Source organism: Zonotrichia leucophrys, chromosome 2 (assembly GCF_028769735.1).
Source record: "Zonotrichia leucophrys gambelii isolate GWCS_2022_RI chromosome 2, RI_Zleu_2.0, whole genome shotgun sequence".
NCBI lineage: Eukaryota > Metazoa > Chordata > Aves > Passeriformes > Passerellidae > Zonotrichia > Zonotrichia leucophrys.
This window is the reverse complement of record NC_088171.1, coordinates 152,416,813-152,437,223: the sequence shown is the minus strand read 5'-3', so window position 1 is coordinate 152,437,223 and position 20,411 is coordinate 152,416,813. Positions and strand designations below refer to the sequence as shown.

At 50.7% G+C, this 20,411-nt stretch overlaps 3 protein-coding genes and 2 pseudogenes across 3 annotated transcripts; 2 read left to right on the top strand and 3 right to left on the bottom strand.

Annotated features, from left to right (window-relative positions):
• On the top strand, positions 1-666 carry LOC135443448 (feather beta keratin-like; annotated as a pseudogene).
• Positions 667-3,317: 2,651 nt separating this feature from the next.
• LOC135443447 (feather beta keratin-like) lies at positions 3,318-3,692 on the bottom strand. Its single transcript, XM_064703657.1, has one exon. The coding sequence runs from the start codon at positions 3,690-3,692 to the stop codon at positions 3,318-3,320; it is 375 nt and encodes a 124-aa protein (XP_064559727.1).
• Positions 3,693-7,393: 3,701 nt separating this feature from the next.
• On the bottom strand, positions 7,394-7,786 carry LOC135442958 (feather beta keratin-like). Its single transcript, XM_064703227.1, has one exon. It carries the CDS (start codon positions 7,784-7,786, stop codon positions 7,394-7,396), a length of 393 nt encoding a protein of 130 aa, XP_064559297.1.
• Positions 7,787-11,232: 3,446 nt separating this feature from the next.
• LOC135443446 (feather beta keratin-like) lies at positions 11,233-11,610 on the top strand. Its single transcript, XM_064703656.1, has one exon. It carries the CDS (start codon positions 11,233-11,235, stop codon positions 11,608-11,610), a length of 378 nt encoding a protein of 125 aa, XP_064559726.1.
• Positions 11,611-14,765: 3,155 nt separating this feature from the next.
• Positions 14,766-15,426, bottom strand: LOC135443445 (feather beta keratin-like; annotated as a pseudogene).
• Between the last annotated feature and the right edge of the window lie 4,985 nt (positions 15,427-20,411).

Sequence of the window (20,411 nt, the reverse complement as noted above, 5' to 3'; positions counted from 1 at the left end):
ATGCCCCAAGGCCATGGGACAAAGCTGTCCCGCCCATCCAGAACCTGCATAAAAGCCGGCCCAGAGCCTCTCTCCCTCACACACTCCTCCTGACACCTTCTCCTTTGCAGACTACAAGGTGAGTCTCAAAACCCCTGACCCTCCTGCTCCTGCTCCCCTGGCCCTTCTCTTCCAGCACATTCAGCCCCAGCCTCAGCAGCTCTCACACCTCCCCACAGCCCCACTACAGCCTCCACACTCCCTTACTCTCCTGCATCACTGCCCCTCACACCTCCAGTTGTCTACCCTGCCTCACCCCTCTCTCTTCCAGGCACCCTCCACACCACACCCATGGCCTGCTACAACCGCTGCAGTCCCTGCGGACCCACCCCGCTGGCCAACAGCTGCAACGAGCCCTGTGCCCTGCAATGCCAGGATTCCCGCGTCATCATCGACCCTTCCCCTGTGCTGGTCACCCTGCCAGGACCCATCATGACCTCCTTCCCCCAGAACACCGCCGTCGGATCCACCTCCTCCGCTGCCGTGGGCACTGAGCTCAGTGTGCAGGGACAGCCCATCTCTGGGGGATTTGGTGGCTTTGGTGGCTTTGGCTATGGCCGTGGATTTGGCTATGGGCTGGGAGGCCTGGGCTGCTATGGCAGAAGGGGCTATGGCAACATCTGCTAAGGGCCCTCAGCACCACTCCTCACTCCCTCCGCTCCTTGGAACTCATCTCAGGCATTGAGGACTCCTCTCTGGGCCATGGGCCCTCCTTTCAAAGGGGCTCCCATCTTTCAGCTCCTGCTCTCAGGGCACCAAGCAAGGCTGTAGCCAAGGGGCCAGCCCAGGCTGCCTGCAAACATGGCCCATCTACCTCCTGCTCTTCTCCTCTCCCTGCTCTCCCCTTTGGTTCTGTCCCATCCCCTCTCTGGCAAACCCTTTTTTCGACGTCAGAGACCATTGGGCCCCTCTGGTGACCTGCTGCCACTGTGGGGCAGGAAGTCCTTGGTGCTCTGGCCAAATGTGCTGCAAGCAAAGCACCTTGGCTGTTGGTCGCCTTGATTGCACCTCAGCCCAATTCCTTTCCACTGGCTCCTCCTGCTTTTTCACCATTTTGTCTCAATAAAATTTTTCTTGCATCACAATTTCAGATGTCTGTTTTCTCTATGGATTCATGATAAACTGGATGTAAAACTCTTTCCCTTGTGCTGTGCCACAGGAGAGCAGGGTTTGGGAGTCCAAGTGTCTTCAGGAGAAGTTTAGGTTGGCTATTAAGGAATCTTCCTTCATTGAGAGGGTTTTCATTGGTGTCACAGTCTGCACAGTGTAACTGTGGAGTCACCATCCCTGCAGGGATTGAATATCCCTGGAGATGTGTCACTTGGGGACATGGGTTAATGATGGCTTTGGTAGGGAAGAAAGAATGGTTAGACTTTGTATTTAAAATTTAGCTCTTCTGCAACAAAAATATTTTTAAGATGGGATCGTTTAGTGGTGGATTTTGTAGCCCTGCTTTAACTGTTGAACTCAATGTCAAGAGGCTTTTCCACCATAACTGACTCCATGTGTGTGGGTGGCAGCTGTGCAAGGGAGCAGAGGCCAAAAGGGAGCGGCAGCACAGGAGGGGTGAGCCAGGCCTTTGGGGTCTTGTGTTGTGGCAAGTGCTGGGGGTGAGGCCACTTCTCTTGGAGGATTTCCCTTGAGGAAATGGTGCTTGGCTGAGCTGTGTGTCTGCCCTGTGCCAGTGACTCAGCCTGGGCGTGAGGAGAGAGCTGTGGCTGCTGTTGGACACAACCCTTTTGTGAAGACTTTGATATTCCTTCCCCTTCCATGCTCCCAGAGCAACTGAGCAAATCCAGGCTGCCTGAGAGGGCAGTGAGTGGCCTGAGAGTGGCTGTGGGGCCAGAGGCTGGAGATCAGTCGCCCAAAATTCAAATCCAAGCAAGTCTCAAGGGAAGTAGGTCAAGAATTTTATCCATGAGGCCAACCCTGTCCATCCTCCTCCAGAAAGGTCTGGGCAGTGGGACTGTTGTCCCCTCAGCAAGCAGGCAGGTGCTGGATTGGCTGAGGCACCACTTGGTTGTGCTGCCGGTCAGAGGGAACTGGAGACTGAGGGTTAAAGGCCTCTCCTGAAGTTCAGGAGGGGAAAATGTGAAATTCTGCATCTGGGCAGGAGTGGCAATGGGCTCCAGGTCATGCTGGGGGCTGAGAGGCTGAGTAGGAGCTTTTCAGAACAGGACCCTGTGGTGCTAGTGGAGAACAAAGGGACCACAAAATCTGAATCCTTCCCTTTCCTGGAAAAGACATCACCAGAATCCAGGATAGATTTCAGGCAATTCTTGCCCTGAAGTTGGGAGAGGTGGCCTTTCCTCTCTTTAGAGCACTGGCGGGGTGGTGAGGGCAGTTCTGAGCTGTCCAGGGAAAGAAGCACAAGGGCTTAGTGAAACAAGACCAGATCAGAGCGACCAAGCCACTGAAAGGGCAGGAGAATAATTCCTAGAAGGCAGAGAGAGCTGGGACTCCCAGGAGACAATGCAGATTCCTGATAGCAGGGAATGAAATTGAGGATGCCTGGCTGTTTTCAACAATGCACACAGGAGAAGGAAAGGGGAGAAAGGAAGAAGGGAAAACAGATGGAATTCCCTGGGGAAAGAAGGCAAGAATTTTTGAGTGTGAGAGTGGTCTCGGTGTGGAAAAGCTGATGGAGTCTCTGCTGGGAGAACCAAACTGAGCTGGCCAAGGTCCTGGAAATGCTGTTCTTGCTGGCTTTCATTCAGGAGAGGGAAATGAGGCACCTGTATTCCAGAGTTCATGCCCAAGTGAATAATATTGTTCCTCCTGTTTGCGGGGTGGGTTCAAGAGTCCTGATGGGGAAGGGAGTATCTCAAGTGTGTCCTGGCACAGAGAAACTCTACCAGATTCATGAGCAGGAGAGCATGGATGTGCCAAAACCTTTCGGGCAGTGGGTCCTAGATTTGTGTCACATTCAGGAAGGTGTGTCCTGGTCCCCTCCTTCCAGTGTCTGTCTTGGTTATTGCTGGTGGTGACATCTTACCTAAGAGAGGTGTTCTGCTGCTTTTCCATCCACACCAAGGGCATATATGACATTTTACTGGGTGGGGAAATGAAGCCATTAGAATTCAAAAAGATGAGGAGGCATCTCAAATTTTGATGCAGGTAAACTTTATTGAGGGAAAAAAAAAACAAAGAGAGGAGCAAGAGCTAGAAGGAATCCAGTGCAAGACACAAGTAGGGCGACAACCAGCAGGGGCAATTTTCTTGCAGGAGCTGTTGCCAGAGCCCCACATTGTTGATGTCAGGAGTGGTGCAGAGGCCCCTTAGCAGTTGTAGCCATAGCCCCTTCTGCCATAGCAGCCCAGGCCATAGCCATAGCCCTGCCCGTAGCCGAATCCACAGCCGTAGCCAAATCCACGGCCATAGCCAAGGCCGTAGCCAAAGCCACCAAAGCCACCAAATCCCCCAGAGATGGGCTGTCCCTGCACACTGAGCTCAGTGCCCACAGCAGCGGAGGAGGTGGATCCGACGGCGGTGTTCTGGGGGAAGGAGGTCATGATGGGTCCTGGCAGGGTGACCAGCACAGGGGAAGGGTTGATGATGACGCGGGAATCCTGGCATTGCAGGGCACAGGGCTCGTTGCAGCTGTTGGCCAGCGGGGTGGGTCCGCAGGGACTGCAGCGGTTGTAGCAGGCCATGGGTGTGGTGTGGAGGTGCCTGGAAGAGAAAAGGGTGAGGCAGGGCAGGGGTGTGGGAATGTGAGGGGTGATGATGCAGGAGGGTGAGGGAGTGTGGAGGTTGTTGTGTGTCTGTGGGGAGGTGTGAGGGCTGCTGAGGCTGGGGCTGAGGGCGCCACCAGAGAGGGGCCAGGGGTGCAGGAGCAGGAGGGTCAGGGGATTGAGGCTCACCTTGTAGTCTGCAGGAGCAGGAAGTGTGAGGAGAATTGTGTGAGGGAGAGAGGTTCTGGGCTGGCTTTTATGCTGGTCCTGGAGGGGCGGGACAGACTTGTCCCATGGCTTTGGGGCATTTTGGTGGCATCAGGTCTTGGCTGCCCCAACCCGGTGAGTCATGAGTTGGGGCATGTTTTCCTTCATGCCATTCTGCAATTCCATGTCCTGCTCTTGGTGCTGTGTACCTCTGACCTTGGCGGTAGCTTTAATAAATTGATATTTAGGCAGATTTGATTGTTCCATGCGTGGCAGGGAGGGGTGAATGAACAACCCAAGCCCTGAAGATCTACAATGTCATCAGTGATGTCATTTTGTGACGTTTTGTGCTGTTTGCTGTGGTTTGCGGGTGCCTTGTGAAGACTGGGACTCTGTTCCATGACACTGCATGTCCATCTGTCATTGTGTTGCACCCAGGAATGCTGAGGGAGCTGCTGATGTCCTGGGAATGTCACTCTGGAACAGCTTGGAAAGATCCCAGTGCATGGGAGCAATTTCTGATGGATGACAGAGAGCTCTTGGCCTTGTGTCTTGAATGGGATCAAAAGAGAGGACATTTAAACTGAGAGGCTGTTCAGGCTGAACTTATTCCAGTATTATGATCCATTAGTATTTCTCCAATTCACATGACAGTGTCCTCTGCCATTTAATCTGTATTCCTTGACCTTGTTATGAAATTCACTAATGAAACAACAAACTGGGCTTGATCCCATTTTTCCCAGGCTGTCTCTGACATCAATTAGCTTATTCAGCATTCAAGCCACAAGTTTCATAACTCATAACCTGTAATTGTTAACATTGTGTTCCTGTAAGCAAATAATTACTAATGAACAATCAGTGGGCTCCTCTGGTGTTCCCTGTCAAGTTCGGCGCATGTCTTTGTGGAATTGTGCAATTCCATATCCAGCTCCTGAGGCCCTGTCCACCTGTGGCAGTAACTTTTAATTACAAATACTAAGAGGTCAAATTTTTCTGTTGGTGGTTCATGTCAAGGAGGGCTGAAGATGTGACCCAAGCTTTGGAGAGGGGGGGTGTCATTGCTGTGGTCACCCCATGGCCCTCATGTGCTGTGTTTTGTGGGTGCCTCATGAAAAATTGCCCCAAATTTTTTACAGTTCTGATAGGCTGGTCTGGAATTGGCAGCTGTGCCAAGGAGGAGGTGTTGCACCTTCCATTGCCTTCCATCCCTCCAGTTAGCAGAGGCTGACCTCAGACCTCAGACCTCACCTTTCAATTTGGACATGCTCATCCCCCATTTGGACATGCTTGGGGGATAGTCCAGCCTCAGAGGTTTTGATATTTTTCGTCTTCCCTTGGGCTGAGTGCCAAAGGCTGAGGCCACTTGTGATTGTCAGAAGGAGGATTTGGAGGTTGACCAGGGTTGTCAGAGACAAGCATTGCATGATCCTCCATAATCCAGGTGTGTCCTGGTGGTGTCAGTGCCCAGGGTAGTGGACTAAGAAAGATTTGAAGGGCTGGGGCCGGTGCCTTGTGGTCAGGGTCCCAAAGTCCAGATGGCAGCAAGTCCCCAGTGCTGACCCCTGGGCCAACACTGAAAACTTGCTGACTTCTGGACATCTGCTGGACTTCAGCAAGGGCAGCTGCCAAGTGTTTTTTCATGGGAGGAGTCACGCCAGGTAGGAAGGAATATCTGGGTGCCACTTGGAACAATTGTGCTCTTCTCTGAAAACACCTTTCAGCGTGGTTCTGGATTAGAGGGAATGGGGCAGGAGGTGTCCCTGTATTGTTGTGGGAAAAGGCTCCCCCAGTCTCCACATCAGGACTGGGGGGAATTGTTGTGCTGAGGCAGGGAGATGATGTGATGAGGAGACTCTTGGTGTCTTCTGAGCACTGGTGAGGTCCCATGTGAGATGTTGTGTGCAATTCTAATCTCCCCAGTGTGAAAATGATGCCAGCTTATGAATATTGACTCTCAGAATCTCTGCTGGTCAGAGTGACTCTGAGATACGTTAGAAGGTCTCTTTTCTCAGCTTGGTGGTTGAAGAAGGAGTCAGAACTCTTCAGTTCTTGGTCTCATATCTATAAAATTCTCTCTCCTGGCCTGCCAAGGTCTGCTCAGCAGGTCAGTCAGAGTCACTCTGCCTGCTCTTTTGTGGTGTTATCTTTTATGCTAAAAACTACGTGTACCATATTTACAATTACTTTCTAATACTTATCATTTATGTTAGACAGTGAGTTTCTATTCTAAACTAATCTAAAAGTGCCAACATCACAGCAGAAGATGGAGGTCAAGAAGAAGAAGGAGAAAGGCTGGACACTCCCAGATTCCCCCATCTTGCCCCCTGAACCCCCATTCTAAAAACCTCAAAAAATGTAGTTTTCCACCTTGTGATAAATTCACTATCATTCTACTCAGACTTTTGTGGCTTGTAATCCTTCATAGAAAGGTTGGTAATTGTTTTTTCCAGGGGCTAAATCCAAGGCACAGGGGTCTTGGGCTCTGTGTCAAGGTCTCTGAGCCCCCCGGGCAGGGGCTCTAGTCCTCCAAGGCAGCCAGAAGAATTTCTTGAGTTCTGACAAGTCACAAGTTCAGAAAGACCAAGAGTCCAGAGGAGCTGGTGGATCATCACTGGATGAGAAACTTAGAGAGCTTGGACTCCCAGGGAATGAGGGTAGACAGGGGATTGTCATCAGTGTGTGCAAATCCCTGATGGCAGGGAATGAAGGTGAGGAAACCTGACTGTTCTCAGTAGTGCACACATGCAGGACAAGAGGGCAAGGGCAAAGGGAAAACAGATGGAATTCCCTGTACAAAGAAAGCAAGAATTTCTCATTTTTAGGGTGGTCATAGAGCGGAAATGGTGTTGGACTGCTGGCCCTGGGAGATCCAATGCTGAACTGTCCATGGTGCTGGGAATCCTGCTCATGTTGATCTGGCTGAAACAGGGAAATGGAAGCTCTTGCACTCCAGATTTCCTGCCCAAGTGGAGGATTTTGGTTCTCTTATTGCTGGAGGGGTTCAAGAGTACTGCTGGGGAAGAGAGTTTGTCAGGTGTGTGCTGACACAGAGCGACTTGACCAGAGCTGTACCCAGGAGAGCATGGATGTGTCCAAGGCTTTGGTCTATCAGGGATGTGTTTGTACCATGTTCGGGAAAGCGTCCCCTCCTGTGCTTCCTATGCCAGATGTTTTTATTAGTTGTATTTACATATTTTTGAAGGAAGGTGTTGTTGCACATACCCCAATGGCCAGTTTAGGCATGGAATGCACTAGGTAAGGATGTGAGACCACTGGAATTACAGAAGAACAAGAGGCGTATCAGGCTTTGATGCAATAAGACTTTATTAAGGCACAAGAATGAAGAGGGAGAAAGGAGAAGATGGGATCTGGTAAGAGGTGCAAGTAGGACAAACACCAGCTGAGGTGCTTTGCTTGCAGGAGCTGTTGCCAGAGGCCAGAGCTGGTGGTGTCAGGGGTGGTGCCAAGGTCCCTTAGTAGTTGTAGCCATAGCCCCTTCTGCCATAGCAGCCAAGGCCGTAGCCATAGCCCTGCCCGTAGCCGAATCCACAGCCATAGCCAAATCCACGGCCATAGCCAAGGCCGTAGCCAAAGCCACCAAAGCCACCAAAGCCACCAAAGCCACCAAATCCCCCAGAGATGGGCTGTCCCTGCACACTGAGCTCAGTGCCCACGGCAGTGGAGGAGGTGGATCCGACGGCGGTGTTCTGGGGGAAGGAGGTCATGATGGGTCCTGGCAGGGTGACCAGCACAGGGGAAGGGTCGATGATGACGCGGGAATCCTGGCATTGCAGGGCACAGGGCTCGTTGCAGCTGTTGGCCAGCGGGGTGGGTCCGCAGGGACTGCAGCGGTTGTAGCAGGCCATGGGTGTGGTGTGGAGGGTCCTGGAAAAAAGGGGGGTGAGGCAGGGTCATGGAGGTTTGGGGGTTGTGATGGGTGGTATGGGAGGGTGATGGAGTGTGGAGGCTGTTGTGTGTCTGTGGGGAGGTGTGAGGGCTGCTGAGGCTGGGGCTGAGTGTGTTGGCAGAGAGGGGCCAAGGGGGCAGGAGCAGGAGGGTCAGGGGATTGAGACTCACCTTGCTGTCTGGACTGGCGAAGGAGAAGGTGTCAGGAGATGTGTGTGAGTGAGAGAGACACTGGGCCAGCTTTTATGCTGATCCTGGAGGGGTGGGACAGCCTTGTCCCATGGCCTTGGGGCATTTTTGAGGCAGCAGCTCTTGCCTGGCCCAGCTTGGTGAGTCATGAGTTGGGGAGTCTTTTCCTTTCTGCAATTTTGCAATTCTGTGTTCTTCCCTTGAGGCTGTGTCCATCTGACCTTGGCAGAAATCTTAATTGTGAGCATTGATAACCATTACCTCGTTCTTTATGACGTGTGTTAGGACATGTAAAATGCTCAGCCGAATCTTAGGGTAATTGGGGTGTTGTCAGTATGGTCATTCCATGACATATTGATGACATTCCCAATTTGCATTCTTGTCTCCTGCCTGAAAGAACTCCCAATTTTCTCCCTTGTCCTCATTTTGAGGATACCCCTGTCCTGTCAATGTCATGGTGTCCCTGCAGCGCTCTCAGTCGACCATGTCCAGGTCCTTGTTCCATCAGGGATCTCTACCAGTGTTGTGGACCGGGACAGTCCACTCCCTCAACCTTTCCAAAGCTCAGGCACATGGGTTCCAAAAGTGGATTAATCAAAGGATGGGCAACTGTGTTCCTCATGTGTCTTGTTCTCCTTGTCCTTCAGCATTTCTCCTTTCCACAGTCACAGATGAGATGGGCGCTATGGATGAACCAGCTCAACACTATGGGGTGTGGGAACTCAGCACATCCCTCCGGATGTCCAGAGTTGCCGAAGACCCCATCAGGGGGCTCAGAGACCCCAGCATTCTGCCCAAAACACCTGGTGGCTTGATTTTGATCCTTCCATCTAATTGCCAGCTTGGCATGGAGATGTGAAAGCCAGACAGGTCTGAATGGAGTAAAAACAAGGTGTTCACAGTGTGAAAATGTAGGTTGTAAGATTTTGAGAATATAGGGGTTATGGAGACAAGATAGAAAAATCAAGGTGTGTCTAGACCTTCTTCTTTCTTCTTCTTGTTCTCCATTTTCTGCTGCGATGTAGGCACTTGGAGATTAGTTTAGAATAGAAGTGCACTGTCTAACATAGGTGATAAATATTGGGAATTAAAAGTAAATATGATATACCTAGTTTGTAGTATAAAAAGATGACACTGCCTCAAGGGCTGGCAGAGTGCCTGTATCTGCCTTGGTGAGCAGATCTCAGCTGGGCAAAAAGAAAATTTTGTAGATAAGAAATAATAAACAACCTGAAGACCGAAAAAACGAAGAGTCCAGACTCATTCTTCAAAAGCACGGGCTGCCTCAAAACCATCCCATGCATCTCGAGACAGAGACAGACAGCCGACCCGAGAATGGGGAGCATGGGAGGCCACCCTAAATCACAGATTTCCCATCTCCAGCCGGAAACGCTGGGAATGTTGGCAACATGGTGGGAATGGAGAGAACATCACGGAAAGGGCAGTTCTTCACAAGCAGAGCTCCTGCAATGCCAGACAATCCTGACAGAGCTGTGATGACTTGGGGCCTCGTGTTACAATGAGTGGCAGTGTTTAAGGGTCCCCAGGATGAGGAAAGAGATGAGAATTTTGACTCCATGTTTCAGAAGGCTGATTTATTATTTTATGATATATACTATATTAAAAGAAAACTATGTATTAGTCTATACTAAAGAAAGAAAGAAGACCTCAGAAAGCTAGAAAGGAATGAATAATAAAATCTTGTGACTGACTAGAGTCCCAACACAGCTGGACCTGGGATTGGCCATTAATTAAAAACACGTCACATGCTGGGCAAACAATTCTCCAAATCACATTCCAAAGTAGAAAAACATGGAGAAGCTGAAGCTTCCCAGCTTCTCAGGAGAAAAGATCCTAGCAAAAGGATTTTTCAGAAAGTATGTCTGTGCCAACAATGCACCCAAAAACCAGGACACTCCAGAGCCGTGGGGTGACCTCACTGATGACACCGCGTCTCTCCAAGGCTTTGGACATGTCTCCAGCCCACCATGACACACGGCATCAACACCTGCCTTTAACCTCTAAGGCACTTAAAATCTGCCACCAAGGTCAGGTGGACATGGCCTCAAAAGAAGGACATGGAGCTGCAGAATTCCACAAAGGAATGCCCGCACCATGACATAGGAGGGAAGACGACTGTGCTGAGTAACCACCAGTAATTACTGGGTTGTGCTAGCAGGAACAGATTATTAAGATTAAAAGGATATGAGATATGAAAAGTTATGGGATGAATGCGGATTAAAGGCAAGAACATCACAGGCCAGCCTGGGAAAAAAAAGGATCAAGCTGAGTTGTTTAATGGATTTCTTAATGAGGTCGAGGAATATGCTTTAAATGACAGAGTACAATGTCAAGCAAAGATGAGAAGTCCAAATGGACCATGACACCAGAACAAGTTCAACCAGACCAGCCTCTACTTTTCCAGATGTTCTCTCTTGATTCAGTTCAAGACACAAGGCGATGAGACCTCTTTAATCTGTAGGAACACTCATAATTCACGATAATATTTCCATGTTATTGCAGAGTGACCTTCCCAGGACATCACCAGCTCCCTCAGCATTCCCGGGAGAAGCACAATGACTGATGGACATCCAGCGGCACAGAAAAGAGTCCCAGTCTTCACAAGGCACCCAGAAACCACAACACATGAGTGCCACAAAATGACATCACTGATGATATCTCAACTCTGCTGGGCTCTGGTTGTTTATTCAGCCCTTCCTGACACACACGGAACAATCAAATCCACCCAAATATACCATCTCTCACTTCAAAGAGGCCGTCAAGGTCAAAGACTCACAAGGACACAGACTCAAGAACCAATCATGACACTGCTAAATTCTATGAATGAAAATACAACTCATGACTCACCAGGCTGGGCCAGTCAAGAGTGGCAGCCAAAAAAATGCCCCAGGGCCATGGGACAAGGCTGTCCCGCCCCTCCAGGAGCAGCATAAAAGCTGGGCCAGAGCCTCTCTCCCTCACACACTCTCCTCAAGCCTTCTCCTCCTGCTCCTGCCGACAACCAGGTGAGTCTCAAGCCCCTCCTGCTCCTGCGCCCCTGGGCCCTCTCTTCCAGCATGCTCAGCCCTTGCCTTGGCAGTCTCCACACAGCCCCAGAGCCCACAACACCCTCCACACTCCCTCACGTCTCATGCACCACCACACCCCTGTCCTACCTCACCCCTCTCTCTCTTCCAGGCACCTCCACACCACACCCATGGCCTGCAACAGCCTCTGCAGTCCCTGCGGACCCACCCCGCTGGCCAACAGCTGCAACGAGCCCTGTGCCCTGCAATGCCAGGATTCCCACGTCATCATCAACCCTTCCCCTGTGCTGGTCACCCTGCCAGGACCCATCATGACCTCCTTCCCCCAGAACACCGCCGTCGGATCCACCTCCTCGGCTGCTCTGGGCACTGAGCTCAATGTGCAGGGACAGCCCATCTCTGGCGGATTTGGTGGCTTTGGTGGCTTTGGCTATGGCCTTGGCTATGGCCGTGGGTTTGGCTATGGGCTGGGCTATGGCTGTGGGTATGGCTACGGCCTGGGCGGCCTGGGCTGCTATGGCAGAAGGGGCTATGGCTACAACTGCTAAGTTCTCGCAGCACAATTCCTGACTCCAACCACCCACTCCTTGGAACACACCCCGTGTGTTGCAGATGCCTCGCTGGGCCAAAGCTGTCAACTGGCTCAGCACTTCTAGCTTTTGCTCTCAGGGCACCAAGCAAGGCAGCAGCCAAGGGCCCAGCCCAAGCTGCCTGCAAACATGGCCCATATGACTCCTGCTCTTCTCTCAATCCCTCTCTGCTCCGTCCAGCTCCTTCTGCTGCAAATTCCTTCTCCCAAGCCGGAGACCATTGGGAATCTTCACCATCAGGTTGCTTCTACTCCGAAGCAGGAAGGCCTTGATGCTCTGACTGAACCACCAGCAAGCAAAGGAGCTCAGCTGATGGTCGCCCTACTTGCACCTCAGACCAGCTCCCTTCCTCTTGCCATTCATGATCTCTCGCTCTTCTTTTGCCTTAATAAAATTATTTTGCATTGCAGCATTGTTATGTCTCCTTTTCCTTCATGGGCATGCACTGGCACAGTTTCCTCTTCCAGTACATAGCACAAACCCTTCACTTGCATTATCCTACACCTGGATACTCCAAGGCAGATCTATCCCTGCCTCTGACACAAGCCCCTCCTGGGCCACGTTTTTACATGGCTACACAGCTGTTGGTCCACTCCCTCGCTATCTCTTTAGCCCTGATACAGATCCATGATACCCTGTAGCCATGATATTTTCTGAAAAAACCTTTCCCTAGGATTTTTTCTCCTGAGAAGCTGAGAGGCCTCAGGAACAAAATGTAAACAATGGTTATCTGCTGCTGTGGAATGCAAGGGGTGGATCTGTGATTGGTCTCATAGAGTTGTTTCTAATTAATGTCCAGTCACAGTCAGCTGGCTTGGACTCTCTGTAATTCATTTCTTCCTTTTCTATTCTTAGCTAGCCTTCTGATGAAACTCTTTCTTCTATTCTTTTAGTATAGTTTTAATATAATATATATCATTAAATAATAAATCAAGCATTCTGAAACATGGAATCAGATCTTTGTCTCTTCCCTCATCCTTGGACCCCTGTGAACACTGTCACAATGCCCCAATGGTCAATTTTACCCTTGAGGCTCCAGAGCTGAGCACAGAACTCCAGTCTCACCAGAGCTGAGCAGAGGGTCAGAATTCCCTCCTCACCTGCTGCCCACACTGTGGCAATGAGCCCATGGCACGGGCAGTGTCTGTTTGGTGTGTTCACAAGGCCAGGGCATGTCCAGTTCTTCATCCACCAACATCCCAAGTCCTTCTCCTCAAGGATCTCAGTATGGATCCAATATCCATTACTGAGATTGCTCCAATTCAGATTTAGGATGCTGCACTTCCTCCTGTTCACCTTCATGACAATCACACCACCCCAGCCTGTCAAGAGCTCTCTGGATGCCATCCCTTCCCTCCAGACAATTAACCACACTGCTCACCTTGATGTCATTCCCATTCTTGCTGAGGGGACACTCAATTCCCTGTGCCTGACAAAGATGGGAAGTGATAATGGTCCCAATACGAGCCTCTGTGGGTCACCACTCATCCCTGTTCCCCTCACAGACATGGAGCTGCTGACCACAACTGTGAGTGACACCATCCTGTCCATTTTCAACCCCACAGCTGATGTTCCAGCTGTCAACTCCACATCCCTCCAGGTCAGAGATAAGGATGTTGTGTGCCACAGGAAGAAAGGTTTTGCACAAGTCCATGTACACGATATCGGTTGCTCTTCTGTCATTCAACAGTGTTGGAACCCCATCAGACTTTTCAGGAAGAATTTGCCCTTCATGAAAATGGGAGCAGCAGCAGGGGTGGGGTGACCCAGGCCTTTGGGGCCTGAGATGTGGCAAGTTCCCAGAACCGAGGCCAGTTCTTTGGGAGGATTTCCCTTGGGGAAATGGTGCTTGGCTGATCCCTGTGTCTGCTCTGTGCCGGTGACTCAGCCTGGGCATGAGGAGAGAGTTGGTGCTGCTGTTGGACACAACCCTTTTGTGAAGCCTTCAAGACTCCTTCCCATTCTACACTCTGAGAGCAGCTGAGCAGGTCCAGGTTCCCTGAGGGTGCAGTGGGTGGCCTGAGAGTGGCTGAGTGGCCGAGTCCAGAGGTGTCTGACCAGTGGCCAAAAGTGCAAATGGAGGTGAATCCCCAGTACTGCAGCCCAGGAGTGGGATCTGTGGGGCCACCTCTGTTCAACAGAGCTGGGCAGTGTTGTCCCCTCAGACAGGTAGCAGTCTCAGTAATGGATAATAGATTGGTAATGAGTTGCTTGAGATCATGTCCAAGGAGGATTTGGGGTGCTGGTGGATGAAGAATTGGACATGCCTTGGCCATGTGCACCCACTGACCAAAAACTCCCCATGTCCTGGGCTTATCACCACAGCCTGGGCAGGAGGTGAGGGGAGATTCTGACCCTCTGCTCTGCTCTTCAGAGGCTGGAGATGTGTGTTCAACTCTGCTAACCTGCGGATACGAAAGGTATGGGCCTGCTGAAGCCCAGCTATAGATGACCCTAGAAGATGATGAGGGTCTGGAGCAACTGGTGTCCAGCTAAATTGAAAATAAGGCCCATACATAGCTTCTATTAGAGACAGGGACAGACCTGCATTAGTGTATCCATGCCTGGGATCAATCAAGGGAAGTCTGAAATGCACCAGAAAGGCAAAGCGTGGCTGTGTGTGTCAGTGAAGGAAAGGAGACATCTGAGGCTGTAATGCAAGAGAATTTTATTGAGACAAAAGAACATTGGAAGGTTGTGAGCATCCACTGGGAAAGGGAAGGGCAAGTAGGGGGTGCAAGGAGGGTGACCATCAGCCAAGATCCTTGGCTTTCAGTTCTGGCTAGAGCACCAAGGCCCTCCTGCCCCACAGTGGGAGCAGCCCAACGGAGGTGCCTGAGGCTCTCTGGCTTGGGAGAAGGGTTTGTCTGGAGGGGACTGGACAGAGCTGAAGGGGCGATGTAGAGCAGGGAGTGGGAGAAGAGCAGGAGGTTGATGGGCCATGTTTGCAGGCAGCCTGGGCTGGGCCCTTGGCTGTTGTCTTGCTTGGTGCCCTGAGAGCAGGATCTAGAAGTTCTGAGCCAGCTGACAGCCTTTGCCTAGAGATGCATTTCAGTGCCTGGGGAGTGTCCCAGGGACTGGTTGGTTGGTGTCAGGAGTGGTGCTGAGGTCCCTCAGCAGTTGTAGCCATAGCCCCTTCTGCCATAGCAGCCCAGGCCTCCCAGGCCATAGCCAAATCCACGGCCATAGCCAAGGCCATAGCCAAAGCGACCAAATCCCCCAGAGATGGGCTGTCCCTGCACACTGAGCTCAGTGCCCACGGCAGCCGAGGAGGTGGATCCGACGGCGGTGTTCTGGGGGAAGGAGGTCATGATGGGTCCTGGCAGGGTGACCAGCACAGGGGAAGGGTTGATGATGACGTGGGAATCCTGGCATTGCAGGGCACAGGGCTCGTTGCAGCTGTTGGCCAGCGGGGTGGGTCCGCAGGGGCTGCAGCGGTTGTAGCAGGCCATGGGTGTGGTGTGGAGGGTGCCTGGAAGAGAGAGGGGTGAGGCAGGGCAGGGGCATGGGGGAACAAGGGGCAGTGAGGGAGTGTGGAGGCTGTTGTGGGGCTGTGGGGAGGCATGAGGGCTGCTGGGGATGGGGTTGAGCCTGCTGGAAGAGAGGGACCAGGGTTGCAGGAGAGTAGGGTCAGGGCCTTGAGGCTTACCTGGTTCTTGGAAGAAGCAGGAGCAGATGGAGTCAGGAGAAGTGTGTGAGGGAGAGAGGCTCTTGGCCGGCTTTTATTCCGGTCCTGGAGGGGCGGGACACCCTTGTCCCATGGCCTTGGGGCATTTTTGAGGCAGCAGCTCTTGCCACGCCCTGCCTGGCATGAGGTCATGCGGTGGGGACTGTTTTCCATCACAGAATTCTGCAGTGTCATATCCTGTCCTTGAGTCTGTGTCCATCTGACCTTGGAGGCAGCTTTAGAGTGGGAGCTGATCTTTGGGTAGATTTGATTCTTAGATACATGTCTGTGAATGTTGAATAAACAAGCAGAGACCAGCAGAGGTGCAATGTCATCAGTGGGCTTGTGTGCTGTGGTTTGTCGGTGCCTTGTGAAGACTGGGATTCTTTTCTGTGCCACTGGATGTCCATCACTCATTGTGTTGCACCCACGAATGCTGAGGGAGCTGCTGATGTCCTGGGAAGGTCACTCTGCAATAACTTGGAAATGTCCCAGTGCCTGGGAGATCATCCTGATGGATTAAAGTGGGTCTTTGCTCTTGTGTCTTGAATTGAGATTGAGATTGAGATTGTGATTGAGATTGAGATTGAGATTGAGATTGAGATTGAGATTGAGAGAGTATCTTGGAAAGTAGAGGCTGTTTGGGCTGCACTTGTTCCCATGTTATTGTCCATTTAGATTTCTAAAAATTACCCAACACACCGCTCTATCATTTAAAGTATATTTTTTGATCTCATTTAGAATTCCAATAGCCAACAACAAATGCAGCCCATCTCTTTTTTCCCAGCCTGGTGTGTGACGTCAATTTGTTTATTCTGCATCCAAGCCAAAGAGTTTCATAACTTATATCCTGTAAATGTAATATTGTGTTCCTATTAGCAAAAAGGACTAATTACTAATGGACAGTTAGTGAGTTGCTCCTTCCTTCTCTGTCATGGTGCTGGCGTTCCTTCGTGTGATTCTGCCATTCCGCATCCTTCTCTTGAGGCCGTGTCCTTCTGACCTTGGCGGCACCTTTAATTGTGAGTATTAGAGGTTAAATATTGGTCTTGATGGTTTATGTCAGGATGGGTTGAAGAAGTGACCAAAGCTTTGTGGAGATGCCATGTCATCAGTGAGGTCACCCCACGGCACTGGTGTGCTGTGTCTTGTGTGCGTGTGGTGAAGAGGGACCCGATTTCCTCATGGAGCTTCTCATAGAATTCACGGAATTCACAGAATTCACAGAATTCACAAAATCACTGGGTTGGAGAAGACCTTCAAGATCATCGAGTCCAACCCATGCCCTAACTCCTCAACTAAACCATGGCACTGAGTGCCACATCCAGTCTTGTTTTAAACACATCCAGGGATGGTGACTCCATCACCTCCCCCAGCAGACCATTCCAGTACTTTATCACTCTTTCAGTGAAAAACTTTTCGCTAATATCCAGCCTATATTTTCCTTGATGCAGCTTGAGACTTTGTCCTCTTGTTCTGTCAGAACCTGGGTAAAGAGACCAACCCCTGTGGGAATCCACAAAATCAGAGGGGGTTGGGGAAGCTGCAAAACGCAGGCTTCAGAGACAGCAGAACTGTGATTAGAGCTAAACAGTAGCCATGAGATAGGTCAGCAGAAAAATTATGTAAAAAGTAGAAAAGCAAGGACAAATAGAACAATGGTCTGTGTATTAACGCTTGTCTAGAATAAATCCCTAACCTGCAGAAAAGTTTATTTAGCAAGATATTAGGAAGTTTTAAGCTTAATAATGGAGCTCTGTTGTGTAATGAAGCTCCATTGTGTTTAAAGGCTTACAAGCAGGTATTGTATTTGAAATAATCAAGAATTGTTTTAACCAAAGGCACGTGTGTTTATAAGTGGTTGGATGGAACTACTGTCAATGTGCTTTTGCTTTGTGTGATTGGTCAAAAAACTTATAAAGTGAATTGTAACATTAAGTTCTTTGTCTGCTGCCTGGGATGTGAGCTGATGGCATCTTCCCATTGTCATAACCATGTAAGGAGGCTGATGCTGAAAAATAAAACAACTCAAGGTGTGTCCCACAGCAGTCCTGTCCTGTTCGTGATTTGTACATAGACCCCCGGCCAGCGATAGCCCCCTCGACTACAAACACCCTTCAGGATGTTGTAGAGAGTGATAAGATCACCTCTGAGTCTCCTTTTCTCCAGGCTAAACAATCTCAGCTCCCCTTTTTAGGCTGCACTAATCTTTGCAGTTTTTCTGGAGGGGAGCATCTGCACCTTTGATCATGTTCTTTTCCTCCCTATCTTGGCTGCATCTCTCCAGGCTTGTCTACATTCATGGCCTTTGCCACTGGAGATGGGAAAGCAATCCATATGACTTGGGGAGGTGTCCTGTGCTTCTCACAGTCTGGTGTGGGTTCATCTGTAGCTCTTGTCTCAGCTGGGCCCAGCAAGGTCACAGTGTGAGGTCCCATTGTTGGGCTCCGCCTGACACATGGAAAGGAAACCTCGTGGGGGACGAGGAGAAGAAGCATGAGGGGAACAATTTGTCATCTATTCATTAGTCAACCCTTCAAACCTATATGTCTGCAGTGTAAAGATAAGGATGTCCTGTGGGACTGGTTTAAGGGCCCAATAGAATTCCAGGAACTTGACACTGGTTGCCATTTCCTTGTCAAAAATAGCATTTGACCTTGTGATCCTGCTGGAGCATAAATGGATGGTGAGGTGGCCATGGATCCTCTGATGTAAAAAGCTCCAGCAATTACTGGGAGAGAATTAGGAAATATGTAATAACAAAAGTAATACAAGAAAGGTGAGGAAGATGAGGAAGTCAACTGCCTTGTCGTGCACCACTAATGAGCTGCAGAGTACAACAAGGACATGGACATGGTTGACCAAGAACAGTGCCAGGAGACCAGTGGGACCGGAGTGACCTTAAAACAAGAAATTGACAGAGCTGAAGGATCTTTCAAACAGGAGCAAAGAAGGCAAATGGGACATGATGTCATTATTCCGTGGCGTGTCCTCATCGATGACACATCAGTTGTCCTAAGGGTTGTTTGAATCTTCTACATGTCCTGAAAGGCAGCGGCAACAAGAAAATGGTCACTAATTCTTGCAATTAAAAGCTGCCGACAAGGTCAGATGGACACAGCCTGAGGGTCAGAACATGGAATTGCTGAATTGTAAGAAGGAAAACACTCTACAACTCATGACTCACCAAGCTGAGCCAGGCAAAAGCTGCTGCCTCAAAATTGCCCCAAGGCCATGGGACAAGGCTGTCCCACCCCTCCAGGACCAGCATAAAAACCAGCCCAGAGCTTCTCTCCCTCACACACTTCTCACACCTTCTACTCCTGCTCCTGCAGACAATCAGGTGAGTCTTAATCCCCTGACCCTCCTGCTCCTGCACCCCTGATCCCTCTCTTCCAGCACACTCAGCCACAGCCTCAGCAGCTCTCACACCTCCCCACAACCCCAAAACAGCCTCCACACCCCATCACCCTGATGACACTTTGCTTCTTGCACCCCCATGCCCCTACCTTGCTTCACCCCTCTCTCTTCCAGGCACCCTCCACACCACACCCATGGCCTGCAACAGCCTCTGCCGTCCCTGCGGACCCACCCCGCTGGCCAACAGCTGCAATGAGCCCTGTGCCCTGCAATGCCAGGATTCCCGCGTCATCATCGACCCTTCCCCTGTGCTGGTCACCCTGCCAGGACCCATCATGACCTCCTTCCCCCAGAACACCGCCGTCGGATCCACCTCCTCGGCTGCCGTGGGCACTGAGCTCAGTGTGCAGGGACAGCCCATCTCTGGGGGATTTGGTGGCTTTGGTGGCTTTGGCTATGGCCTTGGCTATGGCCGTGGATTTGGGTATGGGCAGGGCTATGGCTATGGCCTGGGCTGCTATGGCAGAAGGGGCTATGGCTACAACTGCTGAGGGACCTCAGCACCACCCCTGACACCAACCATCCACTCCCTGGAACACGCCCCAGCCGTTTAGGATGCCTCTCTGTGCTAAGTCTTTCAAATGCGCTCAGCATATCCAGCTTCTGCTCTCAGGGCACCAAGCAAGGCATCAGGCCCCACTGCCTGCAAACATGGCCCATCTGCCTCCTGCTCTTCTCCCACTCCCTGTTCTGCATCGCCCCTTTGGCTCTGTCCTGTCCCCTCTGGACAAACCCCTTGTCCCAAGCCAGAGACCCTTGGGCACCTCCACCATTGTGCTGCTCCCATTGTGGAGCAGGAAGGCCTTGATGCTCTGGCCAGACCTCTGAGCCAAGGAGCCTTGGTTGGTGGTTGCTGTCCTTGTACCTCAGCCAGACCTCTTCCACTTAATACTCATGACTTTTTCTGTTCTTTATGCCTCAATAAAATTCTTTTGCATTGTACATTGTGAAGTGTTCTCTTCCTTCATGGGCACACGCTGCCACACTTTGCTCTTCCCTGGAATCCCAAAAACCCTTCACTTGCTTGATCCCAGGCCTGGATACACGAATGCAGGTCTATCCCTGCCTCTGATACAAGATGTGTATGGATCTTGTTTCCACATTGGCTGGACACCAGTTGCTCCAGACCCTCATCATCTTCCAGAGTCACCGACAGCTCTGCTTGAGCATGTCCATGTCTTCCGAGTACACATCTCCAGTCCCAGAAGAGCAGAGCAGAGGGAGAGAATTCCCCTCTCACCTGCTGCCCACGCTGTGGGGATGAGCCCAGGACACGGGCAGTTTCTGATCTGTGAATGTTCATGGCCAGGGCATGCTCGATTCTTCATGTTCAGTTCCTCCTGAGGGATGAAAGTGGGCTCTTGCTCTTGTGTCTTGAATGGAATCGAGAGAAGATCTTGGAAAGTAGAGGCTGTTCAGGCTGCATTTGTTCCCATGGTATTGTCCATTTAGATTTCTAAAATTTACCCAACAAGCCACTCTATCATTTAAAGTGTATTTCTTGATCTCATTTAGAAATCCAATAGCCAACAACAAATGCAGGCCCACGCCTTTTCTCCAAGGTGTGTGTAATGTCAATTCATTTATTCTGCATTCCAGCCAAAGAGTTTCATAACTTATATCCTGTAAATGTAATATTGTGTTCCTATTAGCAAAAAGGACTAATTACTAA

Excerpts from the sequence above, each read along its gene's own strand:
- LOC135443447 (XM_064703657.1), bottom strand. The coding sequence starts at position 3,692 with ATGGCCTGCTACAACCGCTGCAGTCCCTGCGGACCCACCCCGCTGGCC.
- LOC135443446 (XM_064703656.1), top strand. The coding sequence starts at position 11,233 with ATGGCCTGCAACAGCCTCTGCAGTCCCTGCGGACCCACCCCGCTGGCC.
- LOC135442958 (XM_064703227.1), bottom strand. The coding sequence starts at position 7,786 with ATGGCCTGCTACAACCGCTGCAGTCCCTGCGGACCCACCCCGCTGGCC.